General features: G+C 41.0%; 1 protein-coding gene across 1 annotated transcript; it reads right to left on the bottom strand.

Annotated features, from left to right (window-relative positions):
* Nucleotides 1–2,568: 2,568 nt before the first annotated feature.
* Nucleotides 2,569–15,314, bottom strand: TUBB4A (tubulin beta 4A class IVa). Its single transcript, XM_072399440.1, has 4 exons — nt 15,160–15,314; nt 7,360–7,468; nt 5,767–5,877; nt 2,569–4,898 (listed from the first exon to the last, which is right to left on the bottom strand). The coding sequence occupies exons 1-4, from the start codon at nt 15,214–15,216 to the stop codon at nt 3,841–3,843; spliced, it is 1,335 nt and encodes a 444-aa protein (XP_072255541.1). The 5' UTR covers nt 15,217–15,314; the 3' UTR covers nt 2,569–3,840.
* Between the last annotated feature and the right edge of the window lie 1,561 nt (nt 15,315–16,875).

The following is a 16,875-nucleotide window of genomic DNA, read 5'->3' as shown; positions in this document are numbered from 1 at the left end:
GTAGCACTCTGGCCTTTGCAGCCCTGGGTGCTAGGTTTGAATCTCTGCCTGGATGCTATCTGCATGGAGTTTGCAGGTTCTCACCACGTTTGCCTGTGTTTCTCCCAAGTACTCCTATTTAATGTACAGAGCTGCGTAATATGTTAGCGCTATATAAATCCTGTTTAATAATAATAATAATACTCCGCTTTCCTCCCACATTCCAAAAACATGCAGTTAGGTAATTGGCTTCCCCCAAATTGTGGTATTAACATATGACTATGGTAGGAACATTAGATTGCAAGCGATAGTGTCCGTTTACCTCTCGACATTGCCACCAACCTCTAAAACATCACCATCAAGTCCTGTAGTAATGTAGGGTTTGAGGATGAAACCTCTGTAGCAAAGGACACCAACTTCCTACACACCTGCAGGTTGCAATAGTAAAAGAGGCGTTTTAGGCAACAAGCAAGAAGTAATTACTTACTTACACCATTTAGATTCTGATATGGGTTGTGTGGCTCATCCCAAAAGTTGTTGACCATTTGAAATGGAATCTGACCTCGAATTAGCCCCCTTCAACTGCTGTAATGAGGAACATCCCTCAATACACTTTGTGGCTGGGTGGATGAAGGTGCTCAAATGCCATCGGCAGCATATGTACTAAAGCTGTTCATTATTCTTGAAGTGGTCCAGCCACAGAAATAGAACACTGATTGTAAAGCACCATGAATCAAGCAATCATTATTATTCAGTGGACACGATAGCATTTTATGTCTTAAATATGCATGCTATGAACATTCAGCTGCATAAACCACCATGACCAATGTGCTTGGCACTTGTGTATACCAAGTTTTAATTTTAGCCCAACATAAGGTGTGTGTGTGTGTATCCTCTGTATGGTGCAGCTATGGCATTCCCAGCACCGTGGTATGCCAAGATATACACTGAACTGCACATACATAGCTTTTCTGTTCTATTGCAGAAGAGACATAGCCAATACGTTCCGCAATAAACAGCATTTTGATGGCACACCAAAAACAAAACAATTATGAATATTAGACACTGAGGCTATTATTCTGTTTCACTAATATGTCACTGGCCCTGGACAAGCAATATGTTATCTGTCTGGAGCTAAAGATGATCTATAGGGATAACCACCTTGGGGAGTGCAACTTTAAAAGGTACACCCGTATAATAACATTAAGGCATGCCAACATGCTTGTTACCAGGTGACCCCGGATTCAAAATTTGGGGTCAGCAACTCAGAACAAAGAGGCAAAAATGAATTCACAACCAAGTCATAGCTTGTAACTCACACACTTGTTTGGGTCATGTATTAGTTCAATGTATCAGTATGGATGCCAGATAACTAGTCCGTTTCCTTGATAAACACTTCATTTATAAAAAAAAGTAGGCAAAAGCTAGTTTCATACTTGAGACTTTGGCCTTGATTTATATTAAAGCTCTCCAAGACTGGAGACCATAATCTATCATGGGAGCAACTGGGTGATCCAGCAAACTTGAAGTAGATCTAGACCAGGATTAAAGACATTTGCCATCTAGTAATTTTCAATAAATGTATTCCAGTTTTGAATGAGGTTCTTCTATGAAAGTTTATCTTCTCCAGTCTTGGGAGAGCTTTAATAAATAAGGCCTTTTGTGTCTGAATATACCTGCATAGAAGCTTTCAGTAGTCACTGCTTCCTCTCTCATGCAACATTCATACTGGCCAGCAAAGCGGTCCATCATATTGCTGGGCCAATAGAAATAAGTTTTAAAAGCAAGTTCAAACACTACTCAAAGGCTCACTAGCAGATTTTAAGGCGATGTTATTTAACCCCATGAGCATGATCATGGGGTGCAACATTCATACTGGCCAGCAAAGCGGTCCATCATATTGCTGGACCAATAGAAATAAGTTTTAAAAGCAAGTTCAAACACTACTCAAAGGCTCGCTAGCAGATTTTAAGGCGATGTTATTTAACCCCATGAGCGGTAACCAGGAGTGTGACAGGGTATTAAAAAAAAAAAAAAAAAAAAAAAAGATGCTGAAAGCAGTACAAAACAAACATAAATCAAGCCTTACCTGATCCGCCGGCAAGCCTTACCTGATCCGCAAGTCTCTTCTCCCTTCCTCTGGCCGGCATTCTCTGCATCCGATGAGTCACCGGGAGTTCCCGGTGACTTTGGTGCGTGCAGATGTTCCGTTCGGGGCGTGGCAGGAATTTCAAATCTATTTGTACTGCATTCAATACAAATTTTGAAAGCAATACAGTGGACTTACATTGTACATTGTACATTGTACTATACATTGTCTTGTCTTTCATGGACATTTATTTTACAGTATATTATAATAGTATGAGTATATTATTTTAGTTTTTTTTTAAATTTATTATGATTTTGTGTTTCAAACTTTATTATACGCATACTATTATATTATACTGTAAAATAAATTATGAAAAACAATGCACCTGTTTTAGACATAAATCCGGAGAGAAATGAACTGCCCAGGAGGTTAAACAACTTTGTCCCCTTTTTCTAACCTACTACCTTCCAGGCTCACAAAAGAAAAGACAGACACCAGACTAGTTTTCGCACAGGGCCTTTATTCAGTAGTGTAGCTTGCAGACATGACAGAATCGCCAGGGGGTAAGTGCTTTCATCCTGTGCAGCAGGTCCAATGAACCAATGAACTGGGCAACGGATTCACAATATCACATTTATGAATTCACTTAAACCATACAGACAGAAATAAAAAAAAAAAATGCAGCAGGAGACACTGAGTAGGTGCAGTAAAGAGTCTTGAGGACTACTGAACCTCTAGGAATGAATCCTTCAAGAGACAGCATGTTACTTTTCTCACCAAGTTACAGTGAGTGCACAAAGGAATATAACTGCCCACCAATAGTGGAGGGAAATTCATTTAATTGCCAGTGTTTAAAATAAAGTGGATAGAGCTCAAAGGGAACAAAATCTGAGGGCAAGGGAGGCTCGTCATGCACAAGGACGGGGCAGTGACATACAATACTAGTGCTGGCGCAGATATAACATGAGAAGGGGAGGCAGTAAATGCTGTTAGAGTCCTGAACCTAGCAGCTAAGCCAGGACTGTGAACTGAGAATGTCACAAGCTGCCAGCAGTGAGAAGAGCAGGCAACTGAGCCTCTGGATGGGACGTGTGAAATAACGAGCACAGGGGAAATTTTAACAGACTTTAAACTTACAATAAAAAAAAAAAACAAAAAAAACTGACCGTTAAGGTATGCAACTTATTTTATTCCATTTCAGTAGGCCCCTCAATACTGAAAAGTATAACTTATGCAGAAGACCAGCAAGGTGTCATAGCCTAATGTATGGACAAAACAGTCAATCCCTTCAAAATACCACGGACACAGTCTATGCAGAGGACGAGCCATTGACCAGAGAGAAGTGTGGAATTGGGTGGCATTACTAGCACTAAACACAACTTTCTTGACACCTAGAGCACAAACCCTTCACAGAAGTCAGGTCTCCTCTGATAAGGAGACCCTTTGTAAATTTCACATGCTATGTCACAAAACGAGAGTCACAACAGCCTGGTCTCTTCTTCGGAACCAGAAGTATCACAATAAAAATGGTATGAACAGTGTTTAGTGCCGATGACTTCCAAATTAAGAGTTTTTTTTTTTTTAGATGTGGGTTCAACCATGGGGGATACAAAGTTCGGCTCTATGATTTTTGTGACCCTTCACCGATTCAGAGGCTCTGCTCTTTCTCACAGCGGGGAAGGGGGGGGGCCTGCTGCTTGGTGAGAGGATTCTTCATGGCAGGATGGAGGGGGGAATAAATCTTCATGTGTGTGTGGGACAGTGAAATCATTTTATGCAACTTCTTCTTCAGCCTCCTCCTCAAACTCTCCCTCTTCTGCTGTGGCATCTTGGTACTGCTGGTACTCTGATACCAAATCATTCATGTTGCTCTCAGCTTCTGTGAACTCCATCTCATCCATGCCTTCTCCAGTGTACCAGTGCAAGAAGGCCTTGCGACGGAACATAGCTGTGAACTGCTCGGAGATGCGTTTGAATAGCTCTTGGATGGCTGTGCTGTTTCCAATGAAGGTAGCTGCCATTTTCAAGCCACGTGGTGGGATATCGCAGACTGCAGTCTTCACGTTGTTGGGGATCCATTCTACAAAGTAGCTGCTGTTTTTGTTTTGAACATTCAGCATTTGCTCATCAACCTCCTTCATGGACATGCGCCCTCTGAAGACGGCCGCCACCGTTAAGTAACGTCCGTGTCTTGGGTCGCAGGCAGCCATCATGTTTTTGGAGTCGAACATCTGCTGTGTGAGCTCTGGTACGGTGAGGGAACGATACTGCTGGCTTCCGCGGCTGGTTAAGGGAGCAAATCCTGGCATGAAGAAATGAAGACGTGGGAAGGGGACCATGTTGACTGCTAGTTTTCGGAGATCGGCATTCAGTTGACCTGGGAAGCGCAGACAGGTGGTGACACCACTCATGGTTGCACTGACCAAGTGGTTGAGATCGCCATATGTAGGGGTGGTCAACTTGAGTGTACGGAAGCAGATATCATATAGAGCTTCATTGTCTATGCAGTAGGTCTCATCTGTGTTTTCTACAAGTTGGTGGACAGAAAGTGTTGCATTGTAGGGTTCTACCACTGTGTCGGATACTTTGGGGGAGGGTACAACACTGAAGGTGTTCATAATTCTGTCTGGGTATTCTTCTCTGATCTTGCTGATGAGGAGGGTTCCCATGCCAGATCCAGTGCCACCACCCAGGGAATGAGTAAGCTGAAAACCTTGCAGACAGTCACAGCTTTCAGATTCCTTCCTCACTACATCCATCACGGAGTCTACCAACTCTGCTCCCTCTGTGTAATGTCCTTTGGCCCAGTTGTTGCCAGCACCACTTTGTCCTGCAAGATAAGACCCAAACTATTGTTACATCAAAGTCAGAATACTGCGGTCATGAATTAGATACGTCTGTTAATATAAAACCTTCCATTCAAAATGAACTTGAACTATAGAGTTAGGAGGTAGAAGGAACACATCCTCACATCTCAGTAGGGTTTAAAAACACAACTACATGAACATTAGGTTTAAAGCTAAAAATTCTGAAAGTTTGCTAACCATCTGAATATTAAGACTGCATCCAAAATTCTGAATACAGGTAGTCCCCAGGTTAAGGACATCCAACATACGGACAACTCCTACAAACGGATCTTCCCTGCTCCCTCGTGTGCAGGACAAAGGCTTGGAGGGGTGCGGTTTAAATGACTTGCAGAAGAAATCTTTTGCTAAACACAGCTGAGGTTGTGGGTGATCTGAAGAGCTAAGCTGATCTGTAGCATCTTGTAACTCTTTATTGACCATGAGAAACTCTGCAGTGTTTCTTTTTTGCATAGCAAAGCACAGCTTGCTCCAGAGGTTAATGAATGTCTAGGCTCCATAAAGATTTTATTTTTTTTGCTTTGTTTGTGATTAGCTAACAGTGAGGATTTTATACAGTAACAGACACCACGCTGCCTAATATGTTGAGACAAGCATCTGTCCTAATTGCAATGTACCTGTTCTGACTTACATACAAATTCAACTTAAGAACAAACCTACAGTCCCTATCTCCTATGTAACCTGGAGACTAGGTTTTGTTTTTTGTTAAATAAAAAGACATGAGTTTCTGGAGCTAAAATATAATCACCAGCCTATTTATTCTTTACAGTGAAGGTAGCTTTGGAGTTTTTACTAAAAATTTAATTTTACTTACAAAATCTGAAAATAACTTACCAAAAACAAAGTTGTCTGGCCTGAAGATCTGTCCAAATGGTCCAGAACGGACGGAGTCCATGGTTCCTGGCTCCAAGTCCACAAGGATTGCTCTGGGGACATACTTTCCACCTAAGAGAAACAGTAATTTAAGGTCAAATCAAACTATGTATTGGCACATGCAGAAGTCTTGAAAAGATAACCTATATTAGAATTTACACAAAACCTTTAGTCAAGTCACTATCCCTATTAATTCCAGTGAAAGACAATAAAAAACAACAATTGTATTTTGTCCAAAAAAAATGACCCTTGAAACTGACTGCGTAATATGTACAGATAAAGGCTCCTTTGTTGGTCGTTTATTCCGACACATTTATTTAACAGTTGGCTACACCTGCTGTGTAAACATGACTGTACCTACAATTAACTGAATTGGGAAACAAACCTGGCAAGAGCAGTAAGGACAATTCAAAAAGCACAAAGTTTAGAGTCACAATGATACCCATTGTTTGCTTAAAAATGCCTGATCAGGAAAACACAGCACAGCATTTGTAGGATTATTTCCCTTGGGTTATTAGTCTTATGGTTTGACTAATGCAATATGACAGTGCTTCCCAAGTCCTAAAATATACCATTAAATGCCCAGTACCTTCAAGGGTGCTGAACTTGAACATTCAGGTCATCAATATTGTGTGAAGATTGTGTAAAGAATAGAGCTTGATGGCATCATTGGATATAACTACTGAGTTGTAACAACACAAGTCATTGCATTTTCAGTCAACCCCCCCACCTTTATCAATTGGTTTGATGCTTTTGCTTCCCTTAAAACCTATCATTAGAACAGCCTAAACATAAAATATGAGCATAACCCTGTGGCACCATATCCAGGAACCCTGGCAGAACCTCCTCACCAATACTCTTCTCTGTTTCTCCCTCTTTACCCAACTGCATTCCTCAAACCCTCTCTTTGACCCATTCCACATTTTACATTGTCAATATTAGTTTACCTTCTAAGCTGTTCAGTTACAGATATTTACTTGTCTTTATGTCATTAGCATTCATATAACTCACTAATACCAACAATACTTTTGCTTTTAAATGCGGTTATTTATGCTCACCACTTCTAAGTAGACAGAAGGCCCATTTACATTACACTGAATACATGTTTGTGTATTGAGACTCAATGTTTATAGAGCCATCCAAAATGAACAGGATGCACTGAAACTTAATGAGGTGCACATGCTTTCAAGGGAATATAAAATGGGAACATTAAATGGCACCCCAGTGCAACAACACACAAAGTGTCTTAATAAGCGGACATGTCAACCAATCCTTACAGTATATCTTTACAAAACAGCCAGAGCCCAAATAAAAAAGCCAATCCTCTTCTGGCACAGAGCAGAGGACTCTGGCTTTGTTTCTCCGTAGAGATCTCACATGCCCCATAGATAATCCCGAAGCGTTGTGAACAGCAAGGGGCATTAGCTTTGCCGATTGTAGAGTTCTAGCTCTTTTTTTGGGGGGGACTAAGGCTTATTGTTCTGTCTGGGATTGCCAACCTTCTCTTTTTTGCACCTAGAATGCGTTTAGTTGGGTTTTCAGTTACTAGCATACCTGAGGCCTCATTGTAGTAAACGTTAATTCTTTCCAGCTGCAAGTCACTGTCTCCGTGGTAGGTTCCTGTGGGATCGATACCGTGCTCATCACTGATGACTTCCCAAAACTGTGAAGACAAAGAGGAGACTTAGAAGAAAGCCTACATAACATATGTCTGGTTATAAATCTTCTGAATCACGGTGAGTGCCATACTCTTTGGACACAGTCCAACCTTTTTTCCTGCTATATATCTCTGCTATACCGACCTGATATAAAAGATCTTACATGAGGTCCTTGGTTGCTAAACAAAAGTGGTTTAAACAACATTCTGTGTGATGTGTCTCTGAAGAAGTGGTAGGGGGTAAAACTTTGTATTCTGCCACAATGTACACGACAGCTAGCTTCATGAAAGGGAACATACACAATTTTTACACACTTCCTTTCAGCGAACACTTTTTTTCATTTTGTGATCAATTAAATATTTGAGATCATTTAATCTAGCAAGGTAGCAAATGCAGGTATGAGATATGGTTTTAGGTAGCTAGGGTTCTGCTTAGGGTGGGTACACACGTGCAATAATCTTGCAGATCTTCACAATCCTTTCCAACGACGAAAGACTGCATGATGCATTATTATTATTAAACAAGATTTATATAGTTCCAACATATCACGTAGCACTGTACATTAAATAGGGGTTGCAAATGACAGACAGTGACACAGGACCCTGCCCCGAAGAGCTTATAATCATGAACGAGTGCTGTACACAGCGCCGCTCTGCTCTATGGAAAGTTGAATGGAGAACGATGAAGCTGCACCCTACTGTGCTCTCTCCCCTTCATTTTCATTACAATATTCATCGTTCATGGATTCACCAGGTTGGATCTCTGAACGATGGACAAGCGCTGTACACATGCCAGATCATCTGACGTGTTAAAGTAACCTTAGTTATGAAAGTAGACAAACACCAGGATCTCAAGTTATATAGACTGCTGGAGATAGGAAGAACCCAGCCATCTTTTAAAGTTCTGTGACATATTAGTCTGAAGGAGCCATCACAACATGCAGTGCATGCTGGGGTTTCCCATTATCACCACACTAAGGCTACGTATACACACCACCCAAGATGAATGGTCATGTTCATCTCGGGTGAAAATCTGACATGTTTACACTGGCCTTCTATAGATTGTGATTGACTGCTTCACTCCTATGAAGCAGAGCAAAACAGTGTGCTCTTGTCCTCCCGGCTTCCACTGAACAGTGCTTGTTTATTCATCCATTACTGGAAACAACCATGAAAGATAGGTTGCAGCAACAGTGACCTAAACGTGTGTGCATAGACTTAGAATGCCTACTATATACATTTATGCTAGGTTCCTCTAACTTGTCAATCACTTAAATGCAAAGGTAAGAAGTCTGTTTATATGGCCATGATATCTTATACAGGTGGATTTGGGTTAAATTTGAGTACTTTTACCACCTCCACCAGCATGGGAGTCTTTTTATATTAATAATAAATAGGATATATATAGCACCAACATATTATGCAGTGTTGTACATTGAATAGGGGTTTCAAATGACAGACAGTGACACAAGAGGAGGAGAGGTCCCTGCCCAGAAGAGCTTACAATCTAGCAGACTGTTCAGGCAGATATCATTCTATATTCAATCTTTGCAATTCACGCATTGCTTCCTATCTCTCAGAATGTTGCAGAGAAAGGCGTAGAAGTCCAATGGTCTGTAAACAGTACCACTATAAAAATGAATTGGATGTCCTTTGGAACAGAAAAATGGTGAAGTGCTTCTCCACTTCTGTCGATAAATTGTAGAGCTTCTTTCCCCAATCTGAAGTCAGGTTCACACATCTAATGTGAATAGAGCCTCTGAAGAGCTCAAACTATTCAGCCCTGTAAATGAAGAGGGGCGGGGGTCTGCGGTATAAGCTGCACAAACATTCTTCAATGCAGTCTGGAACAGGGCTGGCATGTAAAGAAAGGAGCAATTCATTCTGTGAACATTCAACTGATCACAAAACACACTGACCCGCAGAGCAATGCTATAAAAAGGATGAAGACATCAAGAAACAAATGCTTATCCACAAAACAGCAAAGCACAATTTCACAAAAGCATCCAATCACAATCATGAATATCGTTGCCAAGACTATGACAGAAATCCCTTCTTGGCAATATATTCACATATAGGGAAACAGTTGGTTACTTTGTATCAGATAGGCCTAGTATAAACCCAGCAGATTCAGAGCCTGGCTGAATAATCTGTTTAATTTTCACTCAAGTGAAAGTCCCAAAACAGGTATGAAATTCCCTTGATCTCCAGTCTGAATACATGGAATACACATGTGCCAATATCCTGCCGGTCTGAGAGGTAGGGATGGGGTAGACCATAGCAAAGGTTGCCAAACTTTCTGGACCTACAGACCACTAAACTTACGGGCTCTGGGCCGCACATGCGCGGGGAGCCGTGTATCACTCAAAGGGGAAGAAACTTCACCCATAGTGATGTCATGATGCCAGAAGCCAGCCACTCTCCCATTGCTGGTCTGAGCCTGCGATGGGAGAGTGGGATGTTTGTTGTGTTCAGAGACACAACCAGCCCAATGCCATGATCCTGCAATCCGTACGGGACACATGGTCCGCGACTCTGGCCGTTGAGCCCCCCCTCCCAATGGGCTCCTGACTCCGCTGGGGGGCGCACTGATGTTAGACGGTTACATAGTAAGTCAGGTTGAAACAAAAGACATAAGTCTATCAAGTTCAAGCACTGGGAAAATAAAACCCAGATAAAGAAAAAACTCTTTGGACAATGGAGTGTTCCCTGGTCATTATCATCTTTGTGTTAAAGCTTTAATCCCCAGTTATTTTCTGTGCTTCTAGAAAAGCATTCAGCTTTTACTTACAGCAATCTATAGTTGTTGCCTAAACTACTTGCTGAGGGAGCCGATTCCACATTTTCACAGAACTTACAGTGAAGAATCCCTTACTTATCCGGAGCTTAAACTTCTTTTCCTCCAGACACAAAGAGTGCCCTCTTGTTTTTTGTATTGATCCCAAATAGAGTTCTCTATATGGACAATTTATATATTTTTACAGGGTGATCATATCTCCCTTTATACGTCTCTTTTCAAAGGAGAATAGATTAAGTTCAGCTAATGTTAGTACACAAATTCCTTTTCTACCAAGATTGGGGGCACGTTCAGTATAACAAAAGTTGACTTTGTTCAGACATGTTTCCCTTATACAACCCACAGTACAATGTGCAATTCATGACACAATTAAGTACTACAAGATGAGATATGAAGGGTGTATCTAAGCTTCGACCTGGTGCAAAGCCAAGATGAAAAATTAACTGCCATGTTCAGAGGCTTCTAGCGAAACAGTGGTGGTACAACAAGGGGCCAAAGCAGGCTTATATTTTATGCAACAGCCCAATATCCAGTACTGCAGTATCGTATTACTCAATGGTATCCACATTTCTTAATATCATCATATTTTTGATGGAAAAATAAGTGCAGAATTTCTGAACATTATTCTTAGCCAAGTGTTTCTCGGTCACGGATACTCCAGAGGTTGCCTTGAGCAATTTGTGACTCTCAGGTCAGTTTAACTGACACCAATGATCTTTTTGGCTATCTGTAAGGGGGACATTCTTCTCACTGACCACCATACTAATATACTTGTGTGCCGTGAATATCGTAAATATAGCATGGGATCCCTGAAGACCTGAAAACTATTTCAAGGACTTTCCTATCTTGATAAGGTCGACAAAGGCTGTTCTAGCCTTTGGAGACACAATGAAAATAAAACTGGTCACATATTTATTACTAAACAAATATTCTGCAATGGGAACAGGTGCCATAGTTACTGCACATTAGCTTTTTGTATTTGATCACCAAAATACTTAAAGATTCTTAAAAGTATCTACCATTTCAAGTTCATCTAGATATTTTGTTGAAGCAAAATGGTAAACTGCAAACCAACGAAGCATAAAACACTCCCAGCTGCCATTGTCCAGGCATGTCTATTACTAATGGGGGGAGGAAACCACGTCTGAAGAAAACCCAGTAACAGAACACAGGAAATGAAGCTTATTGCTCCAGGGAGGATGTTTAGACATCGGAAATAAACTCATTCCTGAAATGACATCAACCTGCCTCCCTGAAAAACCTTATGTCATGCTCTAAAAAAGATTAAAAAAAATTAAGATGACCCAGATTGAAATTTTAGGATTTCTATGCCAGATCATGTTTAATTCTACGACTTGCATGTCTTTTTTCCCCATCCCCCCCAACCAGTCTTTCACAATGTTAAAGAAAGCATCAAGCAAAGACTGGATGTGGGTGTAGACGTTGCTGCATACAGCCATTATCTTGGAATAATAAAGCTATGCATCAGACCAGCAAATATTTGCTTCGAGCAATGACATCCTGGTCATTCAAATGACAGAACAAGCAGGAGGGTGTATTATAGAGCCAATATACGGGGTCATTTGCAAACTGCTCACATCTGTTTCAAAGGCTGACAAAAGCCATAAACAGCTGAACAGCTTTGTATGTAGGCGGCTGCAGACTTCACCCCGGATGACAGATTAAGTTCTACCGGCTGGACGAGATTTTCCCAGCCATCAGCTATTGTCCCCCGATACAGCGTGTTACAAATGTTCAATATTGTAACATCATGGAAGCTTCATATTCCCTGAGAAGGAAGGTATGTATGTATATTTATGTAGATAGCTAGAGAGAGAGACAGAAGGATATGTACTTAAAAGTGCATCTTCAACAGTTTCTTATCTTGGATTTTGGCCAGGTCAACAAAATATAAATTAAGCTTTACTATGTGGGTGTGAGGCTGCACCCTAACTTTCCACTCATTAATGTGCTAACCAGTACTGATGCAAACTAGGTCCTTCAGGAAGCTGCTCATTATAGAGACAAATTAAGTTCTCCTGACAGATGATATTTAATGACAGCTGTCAAAATCAGCACAATACGTCAGAAAAAAGAAAGCTACATGTATATCAGGGCAATCCTATAACCATCTGTGCCAAGATCAAGGGATTTTGCCAACATATTATAGCTTACATTATTCTATAGTGCAAGTCGTGACTACTGCAACATCTTCACACAAATATCTATTCATTAATATTTAAAATGTTGGCGCACCAACCAATTCTCTAATTCTAGTTGGTCTTTATTAGTTAGAAGACTTTACCTGAAAGACTACCTACAAGGCAGGGGTGCAATGTTTAAAGATTAGCAGGCAGGGAGTTAAGTGGTTACACGCCTGCCTTGTCACTCTGCAATGACACAGGTCCAAGTCATTCCTGATCCGAATGCGTCACCTGACACTGGTGCGGCCAGATCCGGCTGGTGAAGGCGGGGGAGTGGGGTGTGCCGGGTGAGGCCGTCCCGTGTAGAAAGACGTATGATTAAGCACACGTCTGCTGCATCATAAAACTCATTTGCTCCTGTGCTAATAAATAGCAAGGTTAACCCAGATACAAAAGGGCACCAAACAAAAGCAGCAGCCCTTCTTTCTGCCATGGCACTGCGCCAGGAACTGTGTTGCTGTTCACGAACTGAACTATGTGGCAAATAAGCTTTTTTTTCTCTTCTTCCTCTTTTCCACATTTGACATTTTAGTAAATGGACAATAGCCGCTTCTAAGCGAGGCAGACAGCCCCTACCACACCCAGCTGCATTGCTGAGGGAAGAGGCGTCATCGCATTGCTGTATGCTGCCAGGCACAACCCCCTCGTACTGGGAACGAGGACAGAGCCATGTCTGCATTATAGAGGTGGGGAAAACACTGAAATCACACTGCAGAATATAGGAGGCTGCAATATTCACCATTATTCTGGGGCAAAGATCAATCCGGTATAATACAACAACCAGCAGACTCAACCGGTGCACTAACCGGTCACATCTGTGTATTAGACTATACATGGGGTTAAGATTATTATAGCATAGATATATATTTAATATCATGAATGCAGTGGTTATTAAGGAGCAAAGTTATTCCAATTCCTTAGGCAATATAGGAAAACCCCCAAACAGGAGACACCATGATGGACGGGAAGACAGACCCCATATTACTTTACTGCACAATACTTATAAAAAATACAATGGGACAGATTATAAAATTTCTGACTTCTAAAGTCATACATGAAGAATAACCAAACAGCATTACAAATCTGAGGGTGGGTGACCATCATTGAACTACATAACGAGAAGTACGGGAAATGAAGAATCTGGCATTCTCGGTTATATAGCATGGATATAATCCAAGCAAAGCCTTGTGGAGGACACCAACTCTTATAGATATATAACTTTCCAATCTTGAAGGCCATTTAATGAATAGTGGTGTAAAATGGAGGTTTCCATGGTCACTAAATTCTAGTTTTCGTTCTCCAAACGCACATTGGACTGGTTGCTATAGAAGCAACCCCATTTTCACAAGTCTCCTTCGAATATTCAGTCGATAATAATAAAAGCAGGTTAGGGCACATTGAGCAAAACACGGATGGATTTATAACCCCCCCAAGGGATCCAACAAGCCTCACCATTAGGTAAAACTTTATATGGCCGTAGGGGATCAATACCAGTAACTAATCTAAGTATAAAAAGGAGGATGGACTTGACTTGGATTTTTCCCAAAACTAATACTTGCTTTGGGTCAGTGGCTAAGTGGTTTACCTTAACAGTAACCATGTTCCTTTAGGCATTCGGTCGGCAATACCCAAGGAGAAGTATTTAGAGGCAGCCAAAGTATTTGAAGAATGTTTTGTTGTGGTGCGCAGTTAAGTTGCGGTTTACTGCACCACAAGGTAATATGGACCATCTCCAGTCATCTAGCAACACTTGCAGAGCAGCCATGTGCAACTGCAGCTCGCTACGGATGGAATGCGTTCACATTCAAGTCGATAAAAGTGGCTGGATGCTCAGGGGTGGCTAGACGCTACGTCCAAGAACCTTGTCGCAAACCAACACCACAAAGTGGTTCCCAACCACTTTCATATGGATCAATGGGAGCGCACATCGCTGCTGTTTACTGCACATCTGAAATTTGCCTTGGACAGATATCTTGGCCATTCCTGGAAGCCACCCTTCCCTTTTAACTTCCTAGGAAAGGGTTCTTATAAACCAAGTTATTCACATAAACCTGGATTTTATTCACTCCATGGAAAACCTCATGGACAATGTGAACCCTGATACGTGTATGTACAGCCAGATTCTATGGTCTAAACATCTCAGCCAATTTCCAAATGGAATACCCAAAGATCGTTCCTATAGACTTTCGAATGGCACTCAAACTGTGTACACGGAATAAACCCAAAGATTACTAGAGACGGCCATGTACATGAAATAAACCCAAAGATTACTAGAGACGGCCATGTACACGGAATGAACCCAAGATTACTAGAGACGGCCATGTACATGGAATAAACCCAAGATTATTAGAGACAGCCATCTACACGCAATCCATTGGACAAGAGCCAGCCATATATGTGAGCAAAGCAAATCAAATATTAAGGAGACCGGCACGGATTTCGTTTCGATAAATGTGATCAATGTACAGGATATGGAGGATTATTATTAATACCAATCATGATATACATATATCTGCCTCATATAAATAATATATAAAATAATAGCCCTGTATTGAGCTGTAATGACCCCCAGCTGGTACAGACATATAAAAAGCTGTAGGGGGCGCAATGACAGCTGCAGTGTCATTGTGAAGTGATATATTTATGTCCCTCCATAGGGAATTATAAAGCAGTACATCCCCCTTCTTCCTTCTCACCTTGGCCCCGATCTGGTTGCCGCATTGGCCTGCCTGCAGGTGCACGATCTCCCTCATGATGCCGCTGTTTTTGGTTCCACAAAAAAAATATTACGAGACGTCAACACCGAGTCCGGAACCTTCTGAGCTCACCCGCCCAGCCGCTTTGGGTTTTTATACTACATGACGTCAGCGCCGCAATAGCACCGCCTTTAGGACGTGGTAAAGCTATGGTTTAATACCCTTATCAATTACTGATCATTTTTAAACACTAAACATATTTTGCACAATATAGATAACTTTCTTTTTTTCTAGCTATCATGCAAGGTACAGAGCAATTGACAGATTCTAATATTTTCTTTGCAAATATAACCTTTTGGCTTGGAATAAGATCAGATTGTTTTAGGTAGTTCTGACGGTTTACATTGCATACCATGGCAATTTTAAACATCAGATCTATAAAAAAGATAATCAGATTGAATAGTTGATGGTATCTGAAATGAAAGCATGCAGCATGCAGAGTCAGCATGGGCCAGACAGCTGAGTCACTTCTGTAATTAGCTTTCCTTTAAGCCTTTTATAAGTGATTCAATACATTAAAAATTTATTACTTTTACTCACCAGCATACAACCTTGTACCAAGTCTTTTCAGCTATTGTATAGCTCATACACAGTTTATTCACATGCAGATTTTTTCCCTAACCAGTTTACAAGACAGACTTTGTCTCTAGCTCCATGCTTAGGTGAACTGGATCACATGACTTCTGACTTTTACCTCTAGTTGGTTGGTGTTGTTGGTTACTTGCTGGGTTTGCTCAATCTCTGGGGCAGAGGACGTATAAAATACCTAATCCGAGGGATCAGAAAGCCTGAAAATAATAAACATACCTGTACCTATTCTTATCCTTTAATATATATTAATATTCATAATAATAAATAATTCTACAACCGGCCCCTTTTAATGCATAGCTGCTAACAGAAATCACAGGCAAGAGTTTTTGGAAACAAACCGTTCCCATATAACACATGTGGATGGCCAATAAGTAGATGTGATTAATAAAGTGGGTGTCTCCCATGTAAGGAATGAAATAAATTCCACTATTAGTTCGGTGGGGGTGAAATGATCCCCATAGTTGATGCCAGGGAGATTAACATAAACACCAAGGCTGGTGTCAGTAGGAGTAAAAAATAAATCCCATCAGTAGTGCCAGGGGGGAGAAATTAACTTCCTTTGTTGGTGTCAGTGGATAGGAAATAAGCCCCATCATTCTGACCAATGGGAGTAAAATAAATCTCATTATAGGTGTCAGTAGGTGTAAAATCCCATAGCTGGTGTCAGTAGGGAAAATAGGTCTAGTGTCAGTGGGAATGAAAATATACCTGCCATTGGTGTTAGTGCTAGTAAATTAAGCATCCTAACATTGGGAATAAAAGAAGTCCTAGCATTAGTATCAGAAAGAAAAAATTAAGCCTCATCATTGGTGTCATTGTGAGCACAATAGGTCCCATCATTAGTGGCATATTAGTTCACATTATATTAGTTCACAAGGGTGACTATCAATAATAACAGCTTGTAGATTTAATGCAGCGAAAAGATCTCCTATTTCCTCTGGTAAAGTACCCCAATCATAGGTAACAACCAGCTCTCTCAATGCTGCAGTATAGAGTATTGTGGATTCGCCAGCATGCTGTCCATGCTGCTGGAATTTATATCTTTCTGCAATCACATTTGCTTTA

This window comes from Pyxicephalus adspersus, chromosome 2 (assembly GCF_032062135.1).
Source record: "Pyxicephalus adspersus chromosome 2, UCB_Pads_2.0, whole genome shotgun sequence".
Lineage (NCBI taxonomy): Eukaryota > Metazoa > Chordata > Amphibia > Anura > Pyxicephalidae > Pyxicephalus > Pyxicephalus adspersus.
The sequence above is the reverse complement of the archived record's forward strand: the minus strand, read 5'-3'. Positions and strand labels throughout refer to the sequence as shown.

Bases quoted from the DNA above. Each gene is read 5' to 3' on its own strand.
- TUBB4A (XM_072399440.1), bottom strand. From the start codon at position 15,216: ATGAGGGAGATCGTGCACCTGCAGGCAGGCCAATGCGGCAACCAGATC. The intron at 7,469-15,159 runs GTGAGAAGGAAG...TTGTCTTCACAG, and splicing joins GCAACCAGATCGGGGCCAAG to TTTTGGGAAGTCATCAGTGA. The intron at 5,878-7,359 runs GTATGCTAGTAA...TGTTTCTCTTAG, and splicing joins TTACTACAATGAGGCCTCAG to GTGGAAAGTATGTCCCCAGA.